Here is a 23113-nt window from a genome sequence, read left to right on the forward strand (position 1 = left end):
TGCCAGTTCACAAAGGGACACACTTACCTATCTAGCAAGGACACCTCCTGCAGGCTTCTTCTTAATTCTTTTTTTTTTTTTTTTTCTTTTTTTCGGAGCTGGGGACCGAACCCAGGGCCTTGCGCTTGTTAGGCAAGCGCTCTACCACTGAGCTAAATCCCCAACCCCATGCTTCTTAATTCTTACGTGCAGGCTTGCTATGACTCATTACACTAAGGGAGTACACAGGGTTAGGAAATGCCATCAGATAGTACACTCATTTCCACAGTGGTAGAATAAGATACTTGTATGGACTAAGCATCCTATAGACTTTTTTTTTTTTTTTTTTTGGTTCTTTTTTTCGGAGCTGGGAACCGAACCCAGGGCCTTGCGCTTCCTAGGTAAGCGCTCTACCACTGAGCTAAATCCCCAGCCCCTATAGACTCTTTTTTAAATTAAGAAAACACATACCTCTCTTGGTCAGAGTCTTCAAGTTCTGAAGACGATTCATGACATCATTGTCTCTACAAACTCCATATAGGAAACTCTTAGAGAAGTTCAGTCCAAGTTTTTACAAGAATATTCTCTTGAAATGCTGTTGATAAATGTTTTTTCATCTTTTTTGATCAACAGATCCTCTTTGAGCCTGACTTTTAATTTACAGTATAAGGAGTGACTAGATTCTGCCTAAAAATAATCATAGAGACATTGTATGCTGTAGTGTCGCTGGTGACTTGAAATGAGTGGAAAAAGAGATTTGACAGACTTTACGATAAGCACCTCCCGTAGTTTTTTAACATTAAAACGGTGGAAACATAGTCATCTCAGAGGAGCACTTTCTCTATATGAGCTAGACAGCCAGTGTCTGAGGACTCTGGGCTGTGTATCCCTGCTGCAGCTGCTTACCTTTGTGGAAGAGTGCAGAAGCCGGGGTGGGACGTGAATGAGTGCACATGGCTGCCTCCAACTACACTTTATGTTCATTTAAGTTTGAATTTTATGTGGTTTCTACATATCAGGAAATACTCATTTTTTGAGTTATTTTGGTTTTTTTTTTGTTTGTTTGTTTTGTTGTTTTTTTTAACTTCTTCCAACCACTTAAACTGTAGAAAAGCACTGTATAAAACTGTAGAGCCGACATCTGCACTCAGGTAAGCGCGTGGCCAAGAACTGAGAGCCACAGAGAGCTCCCGGGTCAGACGGGAACAAGAAGAAAGAGGAACAGCTAGTGCTTGAGGCTCCCTGTGGCTTTTATAACAGTGGCTTGAAGTATTTTGAAAACAGTTTAATCATTTTAGCATTCTTCTCTTACCTTTTGAGGGAGGATGGATAAACTTGACTTGTATCTTCTGTGTGAAATGTATGTATCAGATTGGCTAACGGGCTAAAGTGAAGTAACAGGCAGTTGGAATATTTCCATTTGAAAATAGTTTTTACCGGAGTTGCTGAATCCTCTTGTCTGTTTCTTCCCTAGTGAAACTAGCAGTGTGTGCAGCAGCAGCGACACGGGGCTCTTCACCAATGATGAAGGGCGTCAAGGTAATCTTAAAGCCTTTTCATTTCTTAAAAGAGTATGGTTAAGTACATGTGAGTGCAGTCGCCCACAGAAACCAGAAGAGGGCATCAGATCCCCTTGGGCTAGAGTACAGGCCGTTGTGTGCTGATTGGTGCTGGGAACCAAACTCTGGTCCTCTGGAAGATCAGTGCACACTGTTAACTGCTTAGCTGTTTCCCCAGTTCCCTGGCAAAGTAATCTTGATTCCAGCTTTGGGACTTTGTCTCTGTGACTGAATCCAGTGACTGTGGAGTGACTTATTTAAGGTGTATAAGAGCCACTTGGGGAGTTGTGAAAATTTCAGATCTTCTGAGCTGTTGGAAATCAAATACATTTGGAGTTGGTCCCTGGAATCTGTCGTTTTTATAAGCCCCTAAAGTAGTTCTTATATATTAGATTATCGCTTGAGAATCATTGGTCCCTGGGGTCAGAGCACCAAGGCTGAGCTTGTGGAAGCTTCTTTTAGTTATAACCAATAGTATTCTGATACATGATTTTTTGGCGGAGGGTCGACATGTTTGTATTTTTACTGAGGGATAACTTTGTTATTTAAGTTTAAATGCCTGAAGATTATTACAGAGTCATGTGAATAAACCCTGTAGTATCCTGGGTGAATATTTAGTAAATGTCTTTAAAAGTCACCATGTATTCCACTTAAATATGCATTTTTTTTCCTTTTTCTTGTTTTCGGAGCTGGGGACCGAACCCAGGGCCTTGCACTTGCTAGGCAAGCGCTCTACCGCTGAGCTAAATCCCCAACCCTTAAATATGCATTTTATTCCCCTGAAGAAACCCTGAGTGTGTGCATGTACGTGTGTGTGCAAGTATATGCCTGTGTACACACACACACACACACACACACACACACACGTTCCTTGTATTTCATATTTTGTTTGTCTTTAGATATTTTTAAATTTTATGTATATGAGTGTCTTGCCTGCATGTGTGTAATATATACCATGTGTGTGCTCGGTGCCCTTATAGATTAGAAGAAGGTGTTGGATCCCTGGAACTGGAGCTGGGGATGGTCATGAATCACCATGTGGGTGCTGGGAACTGACCTCAGGTCCTCTGTAAGAGCAACAAGTGCTCCTTAACTACTAAGCCATCTCTCTAACCTCTGCTTTTTAAAAATTACCTATTGTGTTGTGCATTTCCTTTGAAGTATCCCACAGCTGGGAATTACTGTTTTTATAGATTTACTTATTTTATTTTTTATTTATGTATGTTTGTACCTGAGTTTATGTCTGTGCACCATAGGGTGCATGAACCAGAAGAGGTTAGAAAAGGCGTCAGTCCCCTGGTACTGGGGCTATAGGACAGCTGTGAGATACCATGTAGCAAGCGACTAGGAACTGAACCCAGGTACTATGCAAGAGCAGTAGGTGATCCCAACACGGAGTCCTCTCTCCATTCAGCCCTTGGAATTATTTATAACCGCGACCCCTTAGACATTGCCTGGAAGGTAAGAGGCCCTGTTAAGTTGACAAACTCGGGTAAGTGTAAGCTATGGTGCAGTGAAACCACCAAATTAGACTACTCCATGGGTAGAAGAAAAACTGTGTATTAGGTCACACTGCCAAGGCTATCTCTAGATTGGGCGGACACAGAGAGAAACAAAATGGCAGGAAAGCATGAGGATTTTGTATGGTAGTCTCACAAAGTCTCTTCTAGCTCAGGGAGACATTGCAAACCTCCTGTCCCCCTTTTGTTTTTGTTTTTGAGAGAGAGGATTTTTCTGTGTCTTTCTGGCTGTCCTGGAACTCATTATGTAAACTGGGCTATCCTTGAACTCACATAGATCTTCCTGCCTCTGCCTCCTGAGTGCTGGGATTAAAGGAGTGTGCTACCACGTCCAGCTACAAGTCCTTTTAAAAATGTGTATTGGTTCATGAGTGAATTTTAAGAACCAAAATTTTGGGTTAATTTGCTGTCAGAAAACATAACATAATGGGTTTACCTGTTGAAGTGCATGTCCTGAGAAATGCTTCTGGATGACAATGGAGTGGACATGTCAAATTGTACAGACTAGCCGTGTCTCCCAGCCCCTGTGCTGATCCACCGGTACCACTGGCTGGTTGTCCAATAGTGTTCTCAGGTTGTGCTCCCCACACGCACCCAGCTTCATTAGGAACTCGCTGGTATTTGGTTCAAATCAGAATCAGCAACTTTGGTAGATAGGGCCCTGCAGTTTGTACGTCGCCTGGCATGTATCTTCCTTTCTGTCTGTCGACATCCCCTCACTTCCCTTCTGGTGCTTCTGGTGCTTCCTGAAGCTTAGGAATGCCTATGTCTAAGACAGCTGTTTGAAGCTTATAGTGAGACACGGTAGACGCCTGAGTGTGGCTTCTTTAGTGTTTGGTCTAACTGCTGTTTGCAGGATGCAGGTCTTACTGCCACTCTTGGAAAGTTCCACATTAATTGAAAGAGTCGTTATTATTTTGGGTGTCAATGGGGGGGGTGGGATCTATCCAGTATATTTTAGAGGACAAAGGCAGCATAAACTGTAGATGCTGACGGTACCCTTGCAGTCTGGAAAGAGGATGAGGTAGCAGACATGGAGCTTCCTCGTTCTTACCTGTCTTGCTGGCAGGAATACACTGTAGTAGAAACAGAGCTGCTGTTAGTGTAGCTAGTTGGAAGTGTGGACCAAGAGTTTGGACGTACGGCTTAGTTGGGACCTTACCATTTATGAACAGCATGGGTTCAGGCAAATGGTATAGTTTCTTGAAAAGGCCTAGGGGGGTTTATTGTTGTTACTTGTGGTTGGTTTTTTTTCCTGGAAGCTTGGATTTCTAGTTCAGAATTATTTTCTGTCCTATCAATGATATATCAAGGCCAAAACAAAGTGTTGGCATACATTCTTTACTGATCTATTATGATAAAATGTAATTATATAACTCCCCCCAAGCAATTACAGCTAATTTTTTGAAGTGAGGAACATTTATAGCTTTGAACTATATTATCTACACCATGGGTAATGATCAGGAAGACAGCTTGTTTTTTATAGAAAATACCTTGGGCTTCATTTGTCAGGTTCTGGGTTCAAATTCTGACTTCATTTACTAGCTGAAGCCTAACTTTCAGGCATTCATTGCCTCACTCTAAGTTGGAGCTGTTGTGTGTTTTTAAGAGGTAAATTATTTGCAGGGTTTCCACATGGATTCTGAAGGGCGTGAGGCTAGAGCTTAGATTTTACTACTTAGTGGTGAGAACAGTCCGCCATGAGGAACTAGGTGGATGCCTCAGTTTCCATTTTACTGCGTACCAGGAGGGACTGGACAGGCTCTTTTGCACCTTGGCTTACTTGAAAGTAGCACAACTATGGCGTGAGAAACCCTCCTGGCATTTGGATTTTATCATGACAGCTCAGGACACGATCTGTTTGCTTTAGGGGATGATGAGCAGAGTGATTGGTTTTATGAAGGAGAATGTGTCCCCGGATTCACTGTCCATAACCTTCTGCCCAAGTGGGCTCCTGATCACTGCACTGAAGTAGAAAGGATGGACTCCGGACTGGATAAACTCTCAGATTCCACATTCCTTTTACCTTCCCGGCCAGCTCAAAGAGGTGAGTTTGGAGAAGATGAAAGACCAGGTCATGGCTTTATGGTTCGCTATGGGACGACTCAGCATGCTTTGCTCAAGCTCTTGCACACCTCTGATCCTGCATTGCTCTCTGAATCGTGCAGTTTCCTTAGGGTTCTAGGGGATTCAAGGGTGAGTCTCAAAGCTCAGAGTTCTCCTTCTCCTAAGTCAGTCCATGTAGGCTCTTGGGACACATCCGCAGTGTGTGCTGTGTTAGGAGCCTGATATCAGTCACAGCCACATATCAGGGTAATGCCAATGCATTACTTTTTCAGTGCTTGTTGGAAGCTTGAAAGTTTGGCTCTGACAAGGAGCAGGCTTTTGTAAGGACATTCACATACAAGAATCGATGACATTTTTAAGTGGATGGTCTAAAAATACTTCTTTAAATGTATTTGTTTTAATGATCCTCTCATTGTGTACTTTGACACAGATGCATACCTCCTTTTCTTCAGTTCTAAAGTAGCAGAACAGGGTAGAAAGGGCCCATGGCAGGGGATAGAAATGAGATGGTCCTTCTATTTTAGTTAGCTCCATGCTCTTGACCAAGTCACTTTACTTTCAGGACTATCAGAGCCATTGTCTAAGATGTGTGACAAGGAAGAGTACTGTTGTGCTCTGTAAATTTAGGACTCTCGGGAGGTGGCAATCAACCATTGTCTGGTATCTGTTGGTGCTTAGTGTGGCTTCCCTGCCATCATACTGCTTAGGACAAAGATTTGGGCATAGTAAGTCTTTTTCAGATAACCTTGTGCCGATGCTGGGTCAAGCTCCAGTGTGCTGTAACATCTGTGCTTGCACAGTTTGTGCTTACGCAGTCTGTGCCTTCAGTAACTGAGGCCTTCTTTCCACAGGATACCATGGTCGCCTGAATCGGTTGCCAGGAGCTGCAGCTCGGTGCCTCAGGAAGGGGCGGAGAAGGCTGGCTGGGAAGGTGACAGATCTCATGGTTTCTCCAGTGCTGTGGGAAGGTGTTAGTCCCCATGGGATTTGCGTGCCCTACTGACAGTTGAAGGCATCACAGGACTCTCTGGAGTTAATGAATCAACTGAATGTTCTGGGAGTTAAGAAGGGTGAATGACCATTATGTGGGATTTGAATGGATACAAATGTGAAAGATAAGCACTTTATCAACACAGAAGTTCTGACCAAACAGACATTCCTTGTAGCCTCCATAGTATGTAAACCTGCTGGCTGATCTCTCTCTCTCTCTCTCTCTCTCTCTCTCTCTCTCTCTCTCTTTCCTGCACTTGTGGCTAATCCTATATTACTGTATAAGTTAAAAATCTCTGACTTCTTTACAACTCCTGAATTCAGGAGTTTTTTTTATCCTAAGGTGACTTTTTATCCTAGAAATGATTTAAAGGGATGCAACAGCAAACAGGCAGAAACAAGCAACCCCTCCCCCCACACAAACAACACCAAGCTTGCTTTGCAGAAGTCCAGGAGCTCCTTGTGGCCCCTAGGGCCATCCATTGCTCCTTCAGTTCTGTCCTTGCTAGGGGCATCTGGCTGGGCGCCCAGCCATTGATTCCTCCCATTACCTGCATTGAAGTAGTAGAGAAGAAGCTTGGACCTAGGGTAACGTTCTTCCTTTTTTTTTTTTTTTTTTTTTTTTTGGTTCTTTTTTTCGGAGCTGGGGACCGAACCCAGGGCCTTGCGCTTCCTAGGTAAGCGCTCTACCACTGAGCTAAATCCCCAGCCCCCACGTTCTTCCTTTTAAATTGAATTTATCTTGTTATTTTTAGGTCTCTGAGGTCCACACTAGCCTAGTACTTGTTTATGTCTCCCTTGCTCTGTGGCTTTCCACCTTGAAATTGTCCTAACTCCCTGACTCCTAGGGTTATAGGCATGCCCTAGTGCTTGACCTAATTCATATCCTAGCTTGGAGACTGAGAAGTAGGCTAAGGCAGAGGTTCCCATCCAGGAGAATTAGTCAAGCTCTTAGAACGCATGCTACGGGGTTGTCTGTTTGCCAAGCCATGCATGTGTTGTCGGTCACAGTCTTCTGGCTATTGCTCTATACTGTAGTCTACCCAGAGAACAATTTTAGGAGTTATTTTAGACGTTTAGGACATGGAAAAGGAAAAGAGGTGAGCTTAATTAATTTGTGTATATTGACTACAGAGGATGACCTGCAGAAGTCTCTTCTCTTTCTGCCACGTGGATCCTGGGGATTGAACTCAGGTTGTCAGTCTTGTCAGCAAGTGCCTTTACCTACTGAGCCACCTCTCTTATTTCTTCCCTTTGAATTCCAGTTCCAGTCTCTAACTGGAGAGACATTTGATCACTGAAAGAATCGCACATTGGCATGCTCCATTTACAGACAGACCATGGACTCTCGCTCCCTGTGCTGTTTAGGAAGCTCACCCTCGACAGGAGTGCTTCTGTGTACAGAAGGCTCAGGAAGATAGAAGCAGCTGGGGAGTGGAGGACAGAGGGAAGGCTTTACTTTCCCTTCGGTTGAGCAGCAGAGTCATTTTCTCCCATCCGCTGCCTTGCTTTAAGCTCTTGTAGAGTAAGAGCCTTCTGCTTCCGTGGAAGCCGGTTAGTTCATCGTGAAGGGTCTCTTCAGCGCACCTGGGAGGAGCTCAGGGTTATTGGACGTGCAGCTAATGATCTCAAGTGAATAGGGTGATATACACATGTTTAATTCATCTTCATCACCTTAAAGGGAGATCTGTCATTTCTAGCAGAGGTCACCGCTCCTTCCCCTCCCTCCCCTCCCTCCCCTTCCCAGTCCCTCTCCTCTTTCTAAACTGTAATCATAAATAATGAGTTTCATTCACAGCTCCCTGCCAGTGAGCTGCTAATTACGTAAAGTACTGCTTGTAATTTACACAGTAATAAACTGTAAATTTAAATATTACGGCATTTTAAGTTAATAATTTTTCTGCTTTAATAAATAGCTCATTTTTCATCCATCTTTTCCCTTGGCCCCTCTACCATTCTCTCTCTGACCTGGAGCCATAGCCGGAGGGATAAAAAGTTAATGTGTATGGCCCTTCCACTTACTTCACCCCTGTTTAGAATCTGACCTCAAATTAATTTTTCTAAAGCTGGTGCTTCTACTGAAGTGTGTTTCCTACTCTTCAAGCTAATTCATACACACAGCTGAATGCAAACACCATCTGCCAAGATACACATGTGTTTGAGTAATGCTGACGCTCATGCCTGTGACGTGACCTGTCACCCTAGCACTTACTCTGGTGTGTGACTCTGGGCTCTGTTTGGGTTGCTGAGGCAGAATTCATGTGAATGTGCGACAGTAATGGGAGGAGAGTGCCTTCACTCCAGTGGGGTGACTGGCTTGCTGTGGGCTTACGGAAGGCTTTTACACTGCAGTCCCGAGAGCCCCAAATGTCAGTCAGTTTACACAGCCTTCTGTTTTACTTTGAAATGAAGTGCAAGGGACAGAACACAGTGATAATCCTTGTGCCTTTTGTTTCTTGTGGTGGTAGGGATTGAGCGTGGCCTTGTGCATGCTAGGCAAGCACTCTGCCACTGAGCTTCATGTATCCAGCCTGGCTGGTCATTTTTATAAGAGCACAGTTCTCTGACACATTTCACACACAGTATTTAGGTTTCACAGTGGTGGTCGTTGAGCCTCAGTCACATGGTTCATAGCGCTTAGTGTGCTCTTCTGTTAAAGTCTGTCTCCTGTTGAGTTTGGTGACAGAGACCTCTATTCTCAATACTTGGGAGTCTGGAGCAGGCTTTGAGGCCAGCTTTACCTACATAGGGAAGCCATGTCTCAAAACAACATCAGCAAAGGTGCTGAGTCCTCTAAATAAGTTTTTCTACTTCCTTACACTTTAGTACTGTAGGAAGTGTTATTATATTAGTACTCCAGGAAGTATTCTCATATTAAAATTACATACACATGCAAACAATAAACAGTATATACACATGTTGAAACATCACTTGGTATTAGTTTTATATTTCGCTTATGTGCTAATCAATAAACTGGAGAGAAAGCTCAAGCTGGTGAAGCATTTCCGGAGGACTTGAGTTTGTTCCCCATCCATGTGAGGGGGAAGAAGCCGCCTCAGGTCTGGTGGCATGCTTGTAATCCCAGCAGTGGGAAGATAGAGACAGGGAGATACCTGGAGCTCACTAGCCAGACAGCCTATTGTGTATGGTAAGCCATGGCTAAGAGGTAGACAGTGCCTGAAGAATGACATGGGAGATGGTCCTCTGGCTTGTGTACATACACACACTAACCCATGTGGGAGATGGTCCTCTGGCTTGTGTACATACACACACTAACCCATGTGGGAGATGGTCCTCTGGCTTGTGTACATACACACACTAACCCATGTGGGAGATGGTCCTCTGGCTGCCATACATATATGTATACATGTATGTGTATATATATATATATATATATATATATATATATATATATATACATACATATATATGTGGATGGATGCTGTACGTCTATACTCTTACACATGCCCACACACAAATACTGCCCTGCATATTTACACAAAGCTAAACAGAAGAAATCCAAGTCCAACAAATGATATTTAAAGACTTTTTTCTTTTTGGATCAGCAGAAAATAGCCAGGTAATATATAATACTCCTAAGATGGCTTTGCATAAAAAAATATTTGCTTTTGGTTTTTAAGGTTGACACAACCTTGAGGCTGCTTAGCTGGCATAGTTAGGGAAAATTCGAGCTTGGTGACAGCTTGCATTGTCACATTTGCTTCTGTTGTTAGATGACACTCTTGTTCTTCTCCTCTTAGGAGACCGGCATAAGCAGCCTGGGAACCGAGAGGATCGGCCACCCCGTCAGTGACCCCCGGCAGACGGAGTAAGTGACTGAGCCCCCACTGGTCTCGCCTGTTCCTTGGAGAGGAGGCAGAGAAGGTTTTTATAAAGCACCTTCATGCTAGGCTTGAGAGCTGAAAGGAAGGGGAGATCTGAAAGCGTGCTGCTTCCTAGCAGTGAAGATGGCTCTGGGGCTAAAAGTGCTTGCCAGCTGGTGTTGCATGTGATGAGCAGAGTGCAGTCCCAGAGTCCACGTAACGGTAGAGAAAAGAACCAGCTCTGCAGGCTTGTCCTCTGACCCCCCACATGTGTGCTGTGGCACACACAATAATTAAAAAAGTAAGACTTTAAGATTGCTAATGTCCTAAAATTATGACAGTGGTTTCCTTTTCCCTTCTACATTAATGTCATATTTCTAGCTGTTGTATTAGTTAGTGTCCACCACTGAGATGCCATATTTTATTTTATTTTATTTTATTTTATTTTATTTTATTTTATTTTATTTTATTTTATTTTATTTTAAAGCCAGGTTTATTGGGAAGCTTCCTCTGTTGAGCTCACTGGCCCCAAGGATTGAGGCCAGGGGAGTTGCCCTGGGGAGAGAAGAGGGGAGGGGGAAGAGAGCAAGAGAAAGGGTGCAAGCACAGGGAAGAGGAGAAGAGAAGTAAGATGCCATATTTTAAATGCATTTTTCTCTTTTAAAAGTTTTGTTTTAATGGAGTTAGGGGAAGGACTGAAGGAGCTGAAGGGGATTGCAACCCCATAGGAAGACCAACAAAATCAACCAACCAGACCCCAGAGCTCCCAGGGACTAAACCACCAACCAGAGAGTACTCATGGAGGGACCCATGGCTCCAGCCGCATATGTAGCAGAGATGGTCTTGTAGGGCATCAATGGGAGAGGTCCTTGGTCCTGTGAATGCTCAATGCCCCAGTGTAGGGGAGTACCAGGGCAGTGAGGTGGGAGTGGGTGGGTGGGTGGGGGAGTTCCCTCATAGAAGCAGGAAGGATGGGGGATGGGATAGGGGTTTGCAGAGGGGGAAGGGGGATAACATTTGAAGTGTAAATAAATAAAATAACCAATAAAAAATTTTAAAAAATGTTTTGTTTTAAATAGTCATTTCAAATGGCTGATTGCTTCTGTTCTCCTTTAGACCTCTTTAAGGAGAAATCTTTTTGTCCTTGTTACCATGGTGAATACAGTGGAAAGCCCAAATGTAACCATTCAGGAATCATCTGCCTTTCTTGGAAAAGCTTCATCTCCTAAACAGTTGGCTTTGCTGTGTGTTTTGCCTTCCTACTGGGTCTTCTGTGGCAAAAATTTAAATATTTGCTGAATAAATACATACATATTGGGGCTGGAGAGATGGTTCAGTGAAGCAAGCATAAGGACTTGAGTCTGGATCCCCAACACCCACATAAAGGCAGGCGGGTGTGGCAGGCCTGCCTGTAATATCAGCACGTGAACGGTAGATCCCAGAGCAGGCTGGCTAGCAGTGAGCTCTAGGGTCAGTGAGAGACCCTGGCTCAGTAAACGAAATGGATAATGACCCAGGAAGACATCAGGCATCAACCTCTGGCCTGCACACACATGTACACCTGTGAACTAACACACTGCAGACACATACACGTACACAGTGTGCACATATGCCAAACATACCCACACATGCCAAAAAGCCCCACATTTGTATATGGTAAAGCATTCGTATAGCTTATTCCTTATATATTATGGTCGACATATGTAGTCCTATCCATGTCTCACCTAGTCTACTTGTGGAGTTAGAGCCCTCTGGCTGTACAGCCGAGATAAGGGCTGTCAGGCTGTAGTCAGGGTAACTTCACTTGTGGCTGGTGTCCTTGGGCTGCCTGTCTCCCAGTCTTCCTCTGTCCTCGCTGCAGTGTCCCCTTCTCTTCCCTCACTCTTTCCTAGCGCCTCTTATCGTCTCTTTCCTGTTCTCTCTTTAGTTTCTGGTTGCCATCAGCTGGGAAAAGAGAACGCCATCAGGTAAGGTCACTCTTCGTGGCCATCTTTATTTTATCATTCAGTCTCCTTTCCTTCAGAAAGAGTAAAGCATTAGCTTCTGGGTTCCCTCACGTTTCTGCTTATGCACATGAGGTGAGTGAGATTTGCTCTTGGCCATTACTGGTGACCGTTTTAGGAGCTGTGTTCCTCGATGGCCACATGCTCATCTGCAAGAACTGTAGTCACTTTCCTCTTAGGGTCCTCTGCGGATGTCAGTTTCTTATTAGTCACACACATTTCAAGGGAAGCCTGGTTTTATTTTGGTTTATTAGTTTTTGCTCCCTCGCTCCCTGTTTAGGGGTCCCTGATATATCAGGCTTTTGAATGGTATACATGATTTAAAGGTGGCTCACAGTCGTGTTCGTGGTTATGTTTAGAGATGTTTGGACCATTTTCAGTTCAGGGGTAGGGTTGCTTTTCCTTAGTGAAATTGATGGAAACTGATGGGGGAAGGGTCTCAGGCTTCCTCTTGCTCCTTGCTTGGTGGTTGGTCTTTTTGGCTACCTCTTAGTAGCTTATGCTACACAGTTCACACTTGGAACGTTCACTGTGGAGTTGCTGGTTCACAGTTAACGAGAACAGTGGGCGATAAGTGTGCTTATGAGGTGATGTTAGGTCATGTATTTTAAGTCACATAATAGATGTTAGAAAAAATGTAATTACTATGTCGTGCTTACTTTGTGGAAACAGCGAAGCTGAGTGTAAGTAATTGGTGTAAAGGAAAGTTCTAGATAAACAGTAGTGCAGGGGGTGGGCAGACAAGGGAAGGGTCATGAAGCTGGCTGGCGTGCAAGAGACTCAGGACTGTTAAGCCAGAGTGTGGATCTTACTTGGTTCAAGGCATGCAAAGGCAGAAGGGGACTTATGGCCGTCACTTGCTCCACATCTGATGTACAGTGAGGAACATGCACCATGAAAGTTGCAAAGCAGTGAATACCAGCTTCGTTGCTGTTCTTTTTAAGTCCATTTCAAGTTGCCATTCAGGTTCTTTCTCTTACATTATTAAGTTACCCATCTTCAAAGGAATGCTTATTTTGGGACAGAAGTGCGGTGCTTTGTATACAGTACCCCATTTGATCCTCAGTGTTTTGTACGCAGTACTCCATTTGATCCTCAGTGCTTTGTACACAGTACTTACTCCATTTGATCCTCAGTGCTTTGTACACAGTACTTACTCCATTTGATCCTCAGTGCTTTGTACACAGTACCCCAATTGATCCTCAGTGCTTTGTACACAGTACCCCAATTGATCCTCAGTGCTTTGTACCCCATTTGATCTTCAGCCTCATTTTTGGGTTTGTAGTTTCGGGGCTGAGGATGTCTCGCTAACACACGCACTGAACTCTTCACCTTCTCTCAGTCATCTTTTAAGGTCAATAGAAACAGAAATTCTTTATAGCCTAGAAAGCAGTACTTGAGCTAGCCCTGCCAGTAGCCCCGTTCTACGGCAGGTAAGATGGCCAGTGATACATCCTGGAGAGCAGGCTAGCAAAGCTCTCAGGCGATGCCACTCTTAAACGTACAGCAACATAATGGCACATTCAGTTGGGCACTCTAATTCCAGGCGCCTTTTCTGTACACTATACTTTGTGCACTGGAATGTGCTATGCAATTGTCCCTGACATGGTAATTTCATGCTGGCCTGCTTGGGAGAGGGCTGCTACCCAGTGGATATTTGTGAGGTGTAAGTTCCTGGACTGCCCATTAAGAAGTACTGTGGTTGGCCTTTAAGTGATTATTGCATTAAAGTTTTGTTTGACAGGCAACAGCTCTGTTTGCTCTATGCTGGGACATTTATGGACAAGGTTAGACCCTTATCGAATGGCATCGGTGTTTATGGCAGAAGGGTTGGACATTGTTAAAGAAAGCATGTAGGCTGCTTTGTGGACTCAGGTCTGTTTCATTCAAGCCTTACTGAAATGATCTCCTTCGTCCCCACAGTTTAATCCACTCTCTCCTCTTTACTCCCTGGATGTTCTTGCTGATGCCTCTCATCGAAGGTGCTCACCCGCACACTGCTCTGCCAGGTAATTGGCTTCCGGTGGCTATTATTTTCCTTTGGGAAACTCCATGTCCCTTTTCATAACACTTGAGATTACACGGTGTATGTACAAAGGATCCAGTTTGATCCTCTTGGCAGTCTTGAGAGGTTAGTTGGAGTTTCACAGAGGCAGAAGTAGGCTGAGGCCTGAGGAGTTTTTCCTGTGATCACATGCTGTGATTCAGTCTGAACTGTGGCCTGCGTCTTCTGACTCACATTTTACGTTATTTCTGCTGCTAAAAGCCCTTCCTCAAAGAGCATTACTAATGCCTCTTGCCCTGCCCTGCAAAGCCCTGCATCATCTGATTTCTGCCAACATGGCCACCTTCCTCCCATGCAGTCCTGCCCCTCTCTGAGTGAAAAGATGAGGCAGTACCAGGGAGCCCCATTTTCTTCTTACAAAATGGCAGCCCTTCCTGCTATGGACTTTCGCTCTCACTCCCTTTGCCTAGAAAGCTCTTTGAGCCTCTGGATACCTAGGGGGCCGCCTGCAGCACCATCTGGTTACGGTGTCTGTTTCCAGTGCTAACCTCGTACGTAATGACGTCTACTAGCTCATTTAAATTCCACCCCATCCCATCGAGTTTCTCACTGTGAAGCAGAGACCTCGCCTTACTCCCTGATAAATCCTAGCACAAAGACTTGGCACTCGTCAGACATTTTGTTTGTCACATCATTCTCTTAACTCAGGCGACATGGAAGTTTGATGATGGCATTTCTTAGCAGTGTTACTGTGTGTAAAACAGCTAACAGTTTAGACCAAAGAACTCTTGTTTTATTTTTTGGTAGCATAAAGGATTTCTTTCCCAAGGTTCTGATGCTCTTTCGGTTGTTGGTTTTGGTTTTGTTTGTTTATTTGAGACACTCACTATCATATGTAACCCTGGCTGTCTTGCAGCTATATACAACAGGCTGGCCTGGAAATCACAGAGATCCACCTGCCTCTGCCTCACAAATGCCTGTCTTCTGATTTTTGTCTTTTTTACTAGTCAGCTCTTAAGTGAATGCGCTCAGACTGCTCCTGTAGACTACACAGTAGAAGTTAACTGTCCTTTGCACATAGTTCCACAGGCTGTGGATGATGAGCCCTAGTTCATAACCTGCTGCTAGATCTTTCTAAGAAGTATTTTAATAAGGATAGTCTTTTGAGAAGAAAGACCATTGTAAACAGTGTTGCTCCAAGTGTGGAAGAGTGAGGTGATACAAACTTCTCCCATAGGCCTTTCCATCGGTGTCATGCTGCTTGATTTTCATTCATTCATTCATTCATTCATTCATTCATTCACCATGCGCTGACTCCCTACTATGTGCTAGGCTCTTTGTCTAAAACTGAAGCTCTAATGAAAAAAATCAGGTATGAAAACTGACAGCTATGATAAAAGTTTGCACACAAAAGCTATGACACACGTCAGGTAAGGCTCCTAATGCAGGCCCATGGGACGTTTTCTAGATTTTAGTCCAAAGAACACACCTCTGCATTTTCTTTTAATACTAGAGCAGTGGCTGTGTGTTCTTTGGGACAGCCAGCTGAGCAGCACCACACAGATCTGATGCACACTGGATTACTCTGTTCTCCTTCCTCACGTCCACTACCTGGGCTGCTCTAAGGAGAGCATTGCCACTTCTCTCCTCCATTGGAAGCCTTGCCCGTGGCCAGGGCCCAGAGCAGGATTCCTGATCCTCTGCGCATCCTGTTAATGTCATTATTGTTGCTTTCTTGACCGGTGGTGTGTGTGGCTAGCCTTGGAAACATTAAGTAGTCTCAGCCAAGCTTCTAGTGCACAAAGCTGCGGGGCTGCTGCTGTTGGCTTTCAGCTCTTGCTAGAGGTGAAGGAGAGAGAATGGAGACAGTTGCCAGTTGACTGCCTTATCTTTAGGTAACAGTCCCTAGGTTAGTAGGCTGCATGCATGTTTTTAGAGTTGGGGAAAGAAGAAAGTTTAGTTAGCATTCGTTACGTTATCCGTACACTTCTCTTTGTTTTAAGTTATATGTGTGTTTGTCCTAAAGCCACATGTGTGTGCATTCTCTCTGTGCGTGACATGTGTAAAATCTGCTGTCCCTAACAGTTTTCACTAGCAGCCAGGCACTGCTCCGAGAGAATAATCGTGCAGACCCGCAGTGCAGGTTTCAGAGGACAGGAGTGAGAGACAGGTCCCGGGGATAGTGCTCAGCACCTTTATAGTGATGGGTCCTGTGCAGCGAGACGTGGTCGCAGCAGGACCTGCCTAACTCCAGCTCATACGAGGGGTTGGAACCATCAGTGGGTTTTAGGAAGCGTGACTGTTTAGCAGAAGCCTCGCATCAAGGACAGGGTGTAGAGGAGTGGAGTACTAGAGAAGAGGCAGCTGAGTGACTGCACGAAGGAGTGTTTCGAATTGAGAGTCTGTCTTTTCCTTGTCCCATTTTATTTGCGGTAGGAAGAAATTTCTCTTTCAAAGCATCTGGGCAGCCCTGGGATTTTTACGCCCATCATTAGAACGATTTGTGAGTGTGTGTGGTGACTGTGTTATCATTAGTGGTATAATTTTATTTTGCAAAGAGCAGTGTTTCCTGTTTTATCGCAGCTTTCCCTGAGGAGGGCCGCTGTATTAATTTGCTGTATTGCCTCCTGGCTGTTCCCAGGCTGGTTTTCCTCTTCATCATGGAATTTTTAATGGCCCTCGTGCCTCCTGGGAAGCATGTGAGGAAGAGTTCCTCGGGGAGTGCTTCCCTTTTCTCACATGCCTATAATTACTCTCCTTTAAGAGCACAAAGAGTCTGATAGTCATGCCTGGGCTCTGAAGGTCTCTCCTGTCAGGGATCTGAGCTAAGCTACCTCCTGGCTGGATACTGCCACTCACACTCAGTGTGACTTCAGTGTCTGAACATGGCTGCCTCAAAAGCCACATACAACCTGGGATCTCAGAATATGCTGAGGCCATGGCAGTGTGGTGAGTGGCTTCAAGTACTGGAGGGTAGCATTTCACTAGAATCAAATAACTAATGACACCCAGTTTACGGTAACACTGTGGATGTGTCATGTGCCAGGTGTAAGGTGCGGGAAGGAGACTTGTGGTCGTTGTACCAGTCAGTAAATTTGGAGGGTCACTCTAAAAATACTTAAGCTTGATGATAGGTTTCAACCCTGACTCTACTTGGCCTTCGTTTGAGAAGTCTTTAAAAAATGCGCTCATGGGCAGTAAGAGAGGTGGCTTAATTGGTGAGGACTTGAACAAGCACTGGGGCCTGAGTGTGAGCCCTAGCACCCATTTTTTTTTTAAAAAGTGGGGTGCCACAGTGTGGCTCTGTAATCTCAACACCGGGCAAGCAGAGACAAGAGACTCCCTGGGTTTGCTGGCCAGCCACTCTACCCAAATCAGTGAGCCCCAGGTTGGAAAATGATTCAGAAAGACACCTAATACCAACCTCTGGTCTCCATACCATATGTGTGCACCTGTATGCGCGCACACACACACACACACACACACACACACACACACACAAGAACAAACTAAAAACAGCAGTGATCATCCATGCCAGCCTGACCTTCACAGATCATATATTGTTGGTCTGGGGTAAGGCCTTTGACCTTACAGTTTCTGAGGTGACTGCTAGGCACCTGGTGTTAGGGACCATTGCCCTAGCCTAGGTAGTAATGGCTTCCCGGCTGGTCCTTACTAGGAGCACCTATTTTGTAACTGGCACAGGTCCCATGCCTTGCTATCGTGGACACCATTCTTCCTGGAGGCAGACCACTGGGATTCCTTTAGCTCAGGAGAAGCCATTCCAGGTGAAAAAGAGTGCACTTGGTTGATGAATGAGAGAGAGCAGGCAGAGTTTAGTTGGGGGCAGACCTCATGATCACTTGGTGGATGTCTTCATAAAGTCCATATCGCTGTTTTAGTTTGGTTCTGTTTGTTAGCTTTGGCATTTGCTGTGAAGCAGTAATGTGCAGGGTAAGAATTGCTGCTGCTCGAACGGCAGATGGGGTGGTTGGGTTCTGCTAGAGGCACTGCTGTTCTAGGCAAACAGACCAGAGCTGTAGGCAGCTTTTCCCCAAATGAGATTGACTGGGAAGGAAAACCTTAACATTATTACCTACAGAATGCATGTGGAGATTAGCACTTGCTACATCTCTCTGGTACCTATTAGCAGTCCACATATTTGAATGCTTTATGGACTTTAGTTTTCTCTGATTCCTCTGACCTTCCCTCCATTTTTGGTAGTGTTGTGGAAATGCATCTGTTCCCAGTTATTCCCTACGTTCTGAAATAGGGGCACACGTATTCAAGTTCTGAAATAGGGAGACACTTGTTCTAGTGTCCATGTGCATGTGTACCCCACCCCTTACCCCCCAAGGATGCACCAAATACACCAGTTTTCTGGGTTTTTTTACTTGTGAAATCTTATTTTTAGTTGATTAAGGATGGCAGATCCCCAGGCATGTAGTCATAGAATATACATGGATTTTAATGAGAGAACAAAAAGTCTCATAGCCTCTCCTGTGGTCATCATTGCTCATGAGATGCTGGACAGAAACATTAAGAGCATGGGTGTTAATGTATGGCAGACTCCGGTGAATGTTGGGTTTACCTGGGCAAGCCCTTAACCTCCTTGTCCCGCAGTTTTCACATGTTTAAAATGGAACTTTCTTATGGGACTAGTGGGGATCAGAATGAAATGATGTATGTAAATATTCAGTAGCCTGGCAACCACCATTATTTTTGAGTTACTTCCTTATCCTGTCCTTAGGATGATTTCAATTGTAAGTCTTTGGAGCTGGCTCCAGATGTCTTTGCTAATAAGATGCCGTGCAGATTCCCGAGGACTTTAAATGGCCTTAAATAGACTCTTAAGAAGAAACATTTGGACAGTGTTTGGGTAGAGAGAGAGTTGAAATATGATGGGCTAGCTCATTGTAATTCATTTTATCTGTTCGTAAGCCTTACGATCTGCATATCAGAGTCGTGTGCCCAGCTGGCTCTACCACTTGACAAGGAGTTTCAAAGAGCAAGAAGAAGACTCAATTCATGCTATTAATTTTGACCTTTGGAGCCATAATAAACAGCCTCAGGTTTTACCCCAGGGCTTGGGGGAAGGAACCCTTTATTAGTCCCCTGTCTGTGTGGGATGCTGGGACACACAGCAGCTCCAACTCAACTCTTTAGTGCCTGGGTTTCAGCTGTGTGAGAGGAAGGGTTTTGCTGTAATGGTGTCCACACACATCCATAGTTCATCTTGGCCTGTTGTCCAACCTCCTCAGTATAGCACGCCGTTCTTAAATCTTCTCTTGGAGGGACTTATTTACAGGAGCTCTTGGATGGCTGCCATCTTATTGTCTGTGTGGAGTGATGAAAGCACTTTCTGTCTGTCTGTCCTTCCATTGTAATACACATCTTCCCTGTTCGTGTGGCTGATACCTACCTTGGCCATGCTAAGGGAAGAATGTAGAGGCAGTCTTAAGTGCTGCGAGCCCTTTGCCACAGGCTGCTGAGGGTTAGCTTTAAGTAGAGGCAATGAAGGAGTTGTCAGGGTTTCTTCTTGCTAGGTCAGCGCTTGCCTCTTGTGTGCTTGTGAAGTGGGTTTCTCCCCTCCGTGCTATGGCCCTTCATGTTTAGCCCCTGTGCAGGTAGGTGGAGGAAGAACTTTCTCCTACTGGGTATTTAATACATGCCAGGAACCCTGAAGATACACTCAGGTGAGGGAGGGTACCCCTGCTTCTGCAGATGGAGCCACCCTCTCCCTGATTCCTTCCAGTGCTTGGCGTCTTCCTTCACTATGACTCCTTGTCTCAGAAGTATTAGTTCTCTGACTCCCACCATGCTGTGAGCTCCTGGCGACAGGGTCCTGGCTGTCACCATGCATCAATGCTATGTGCCTCCAGCATAAGGTTTTATACAGGGCAAGTCTCTATAAATTTTTATGGAAAAAAATTGAGGTGAATGGATTTGTAATTAAGGAGAATTAGAATATATGATATATATGACCTTTTGTCCTTACTAACGTCAGTTTTTCCTCTGGTGTTATATAAGAAGAAAATATAGCAGGTAAATACCTCTTTTTAAAAAAAAAAAAAAAAGCACGAACTTTTTCATAGCTTTTAAAAAACAGCAGTTTTGAAGGTGAACTGGTCCTTCCGTTAGCTTGCCCTTGGCAAACAAAGACTGTTTTTGCTCCTCCAAGTGACTTTCAGTGAGGGTGTTCTAAACCAGAAACAGTCACTTGAGTTGTTTTTCTTTTCTCCTTCCCTTTCTTCCTTCCTTCCTTCTCCTCTCCCTTATCCTCTCCCTCCTTTCCTCCCTTCCTCCCTTCCTTCCTCCCTCCCTCCCTTCCTCCCTCCCTCCCTCCCTCCCTCCTTTCCTTCCTTCCTTCTCTTCCTTCTTTTTTGCCAGCACTGGTTCTGTTTAAACATGCATATATTTCTCTCAAAGTATTTTTCCACCTAAAAGCACATTCCTGCCCCTGGGACACAGTAATCTGCCCAGTTACCTAAGTAACCCTGCAGTTTGGGCAGCTCACCTGAACCTTCACTCGCTGCAGTACAAATAAAGTAGAAATGTCGTGTTTACAGGAGCAAGGAAAAAGTTCTCTTTTCATTAATTGTTAATCTGCACCATTCACCTTCACAGAAGAGTTTAGAGGCTGCTTATAAAGGAATATATTTTTAAAGTGTAGTAATTATTAATAGTTATTTCCCTTACCTACCCCCACACCTGCTTCTTTGAGTGTGTGTGTACATGTTTGTGTATATGTGTGCATGTGTGTGTGTCCACATGCTTAAACATGGAAGCCCAAAGTCACCATTGGGGGGTGTCTTCCTCAGCTGCTCTGCCTTAGATTCTTACTGTATTTTTTTGCATGTGTTTGTTTTGGAGGAGGTGGTGGGAGGCATGTCATGTGCACAGCACTCAGACTGTGGTCAGAGGGCAGTTTGTGGGAGTTGGTTCGTCCTTTTCACCACGTGGGTCCAGGGCATCACATCCAGATCATCGGGTTTGGCATCAGCACCTTAATGCATCGAGCTCTCACCCCCCCACCCCCAGCAAACTCTAGGAATCCGTTTATCTCTCCCTTTCCAGTGCTGGGACTGCAAATGCACTCTGGCGTGCCAGGCCCTGACGTGAGCATTGGGGGTCCAAACTCAGCTCTTCGTTAATACGCACCATGCACATTACCAGCCACTGGCCACTCCTCCAGCTTCAATCTCCAGTCTCTGGCAAAGGCCACCACAACCTGTAGTAGGAGACTATGACAGGTAGTAGGAGCAATACTGATCCCAACATTCATCCTGAGAAGGACGTGCCTGACCCAAGTACTCACTGGCCTGTGGGCAGAGTCCTGAGGCCCAGTCAGATGAAATGGAGCAAGAGGAGAGTGGGTTCTTGGCTTGTATACTGGGAATATTTTTATTATTTATATTTAATTAGCATTTAGAAGTAATTAGACTCTGTTATTGACTAGATTGGTTTTGGGGGTAGTACTGTGTTCTTGACTAGATTGGCTTTGGGGTAACTCCATAATTATCACAGATGCTAATCAGAATTATCCAGGAGCAAATTTCAAAATAAACCTTTTCTGCTTCTGTACACTAAACACAGATCTTAGCCAGACATGTATTTTATAAAAACTCCTTCTGTGATTCCAGTCACACCAGTCAAGAGTGATGTTGTAGCCTGGTAGACACACGGGCTGACTTCCGAGTAGCTGGGAGGCTCCGTGCCCAGCACATGTTGTCTGTAGCCCAGGACCAACTGCACACTGCTCTCAAGAAGGAGTTCAAGTCTCCTGCCTTCCTTGACAGGGAGGGCTCTGCAGGCTGATTAGTGTGACTCTTCCTTCTCCTTCCTGTGAGCTGGTTTTGTTGTCGTTGTATTTTGTAGGAGCTGACTGGGATTGTCGTAGTGAAAGGACATACACTGAGAAGCAGCACATTAAAGAAAGGCCAGGAATCAAATCCCTGCAAGTGAGGGCGTGGGTGGGAGCTCCGGTCTCTTTACTTTTTTCTCCCTTAAAATATTTTTTTTTCGGTTCTTTTTTTCAGAGCTGGGGACCGAACCCAGGGCCTTGCGCTTCCTAGGCAAGCGCTCTACTACTGAACTAAATCCCCAACCCCTAAAATATTTTTATATCCACTTTGGAATTATTTTGGGTACTAGGGTATTTTAGAACTACTAGGGTAGCAAGTAGAAGGCCCAACAGTCATCTGTCTACTTGCCAGAGTAACCTGAGCTCCCAGAAATGAGCACAGCAGGCTACCTTCCTGGTCTCCTTGTTCCTCCTCAGTCCTTTCCTCCTCAGGCTTTTCCAGGTCCTTGTCCTTTGTTCTTGTCAGGCTCTCCCCAAGCAAGCAAAACTCAGTCCCAGTATGCCCCTAACATCAGAGACTTGTCCTCCTCAAATCCCGACCAGAAAGGACATAGAACAACATCCCTCTCGCGCTTTCAGCCTACCTCCTATGAAACAGCTCTCCACTCTGGAGCTTGGTTTCAGTGTTGTAAGAGGGCGAGCATGTTTATACTGAGATTTAACTGAGCCTTCTCTTTCCCAACACTCCAGTCTCTCTGTTCCCAGAAAAGCCATGAAGCTGCAGATGACACTTGGTTGGAAGACTTGTAAAAGCAGAGGAGGTCTGCTCATCACTGTGTTCTTGGTGCTTGGTACTATGTGGGGTACATAGTAGGTGTTCACTTAGAGCTTCGCGAACAAAATCTATTTTACAATCAAGTAAAACGATCAACTAACGATTTTTTTTGGGGGGGAGGGGCTTGGTTTGCTTAGGAATCCTGCAGTTCTTTCCCCTCTGTAACCAGAGAGAGTTCCAAAAGTTGAGGGAGTTAGAACGTCCTGGGAAGCTGTGAGAAACGGGAACAGGGCATAGAAAGGCATCTCTTGAGAGATGATGGCCTTAGATGTTGGATTGGTTAGTTGAGGAGATGCTGACCCTCAGGTCTTTAGTGTTGCTCACCGGGACAGGGCAGGAGAGTGTGAACTACCCTGAGCTGGCCAGTCCACAGGGCCCCATGGACTTGCAGTGCACTAATTCCATTTGCTAAAAGAAGTAGTTCTGTAACTGCTATATTTTCACTTAAGGTGGTTAACATTTTAACATTTTGATACATTGACAAATTCAATTTTTACTTAAAATGTATTTCTTGGAAGTGTGTGGTA

The 23113-nt window shown here is 44.8% G+C and overlaps 1 protein-coding gene across 10 annotated transcripts in view; it reads left to right on the forward strand.

Annotated features, from left to right (window-relative positions):
* The window catches only part of Gpatch2l (G patch domain containing 2-like), a 52260-nt gene that overhangs the window by 14096 nt on the left and 15051 nt on the right, over positions 1 to 23113 (forward strand). For 3 of the 10 annotated variants that reach the window (XM_039112310.2, NM_001134559.2, XM_039112309.1), the window contains exons 3-8: positions 1454 to 1518; positions 4929 to 5105; positions 5977 to 6056; positions 9877 to 9944; positions 11867 to 11906; positions 13866 to 13951. In XM_039112310.2, the coding sequence (XP_038968238.1) occupies positions 1454 to 1518; positions 4929 to 5105; positions 5977 to 6056; positions 9877 to 9944; positions 11867 to 11906; positions 13866 to 13951 (516 nt within the window). The other 7 variants (XR_001838169.3, XR_005505526.2, XM_008764794.3 and 4 more) reach the window with 5 other exon arrangements.

The sequence above is a fragment of the Rattus norvegicus genome, chromosome 6 (assembly GCF_036323735.1).
Source record: "Rattus norvegicus strain BN/NHsdMcwi chromosome 6, GRCr8, whole genome shotgun sequence".
NCBI lineage: Eukaryota > Metazoa > Chordata > Mammalia > Rodentia > Muridae > Rattus > Rattus norvegicus.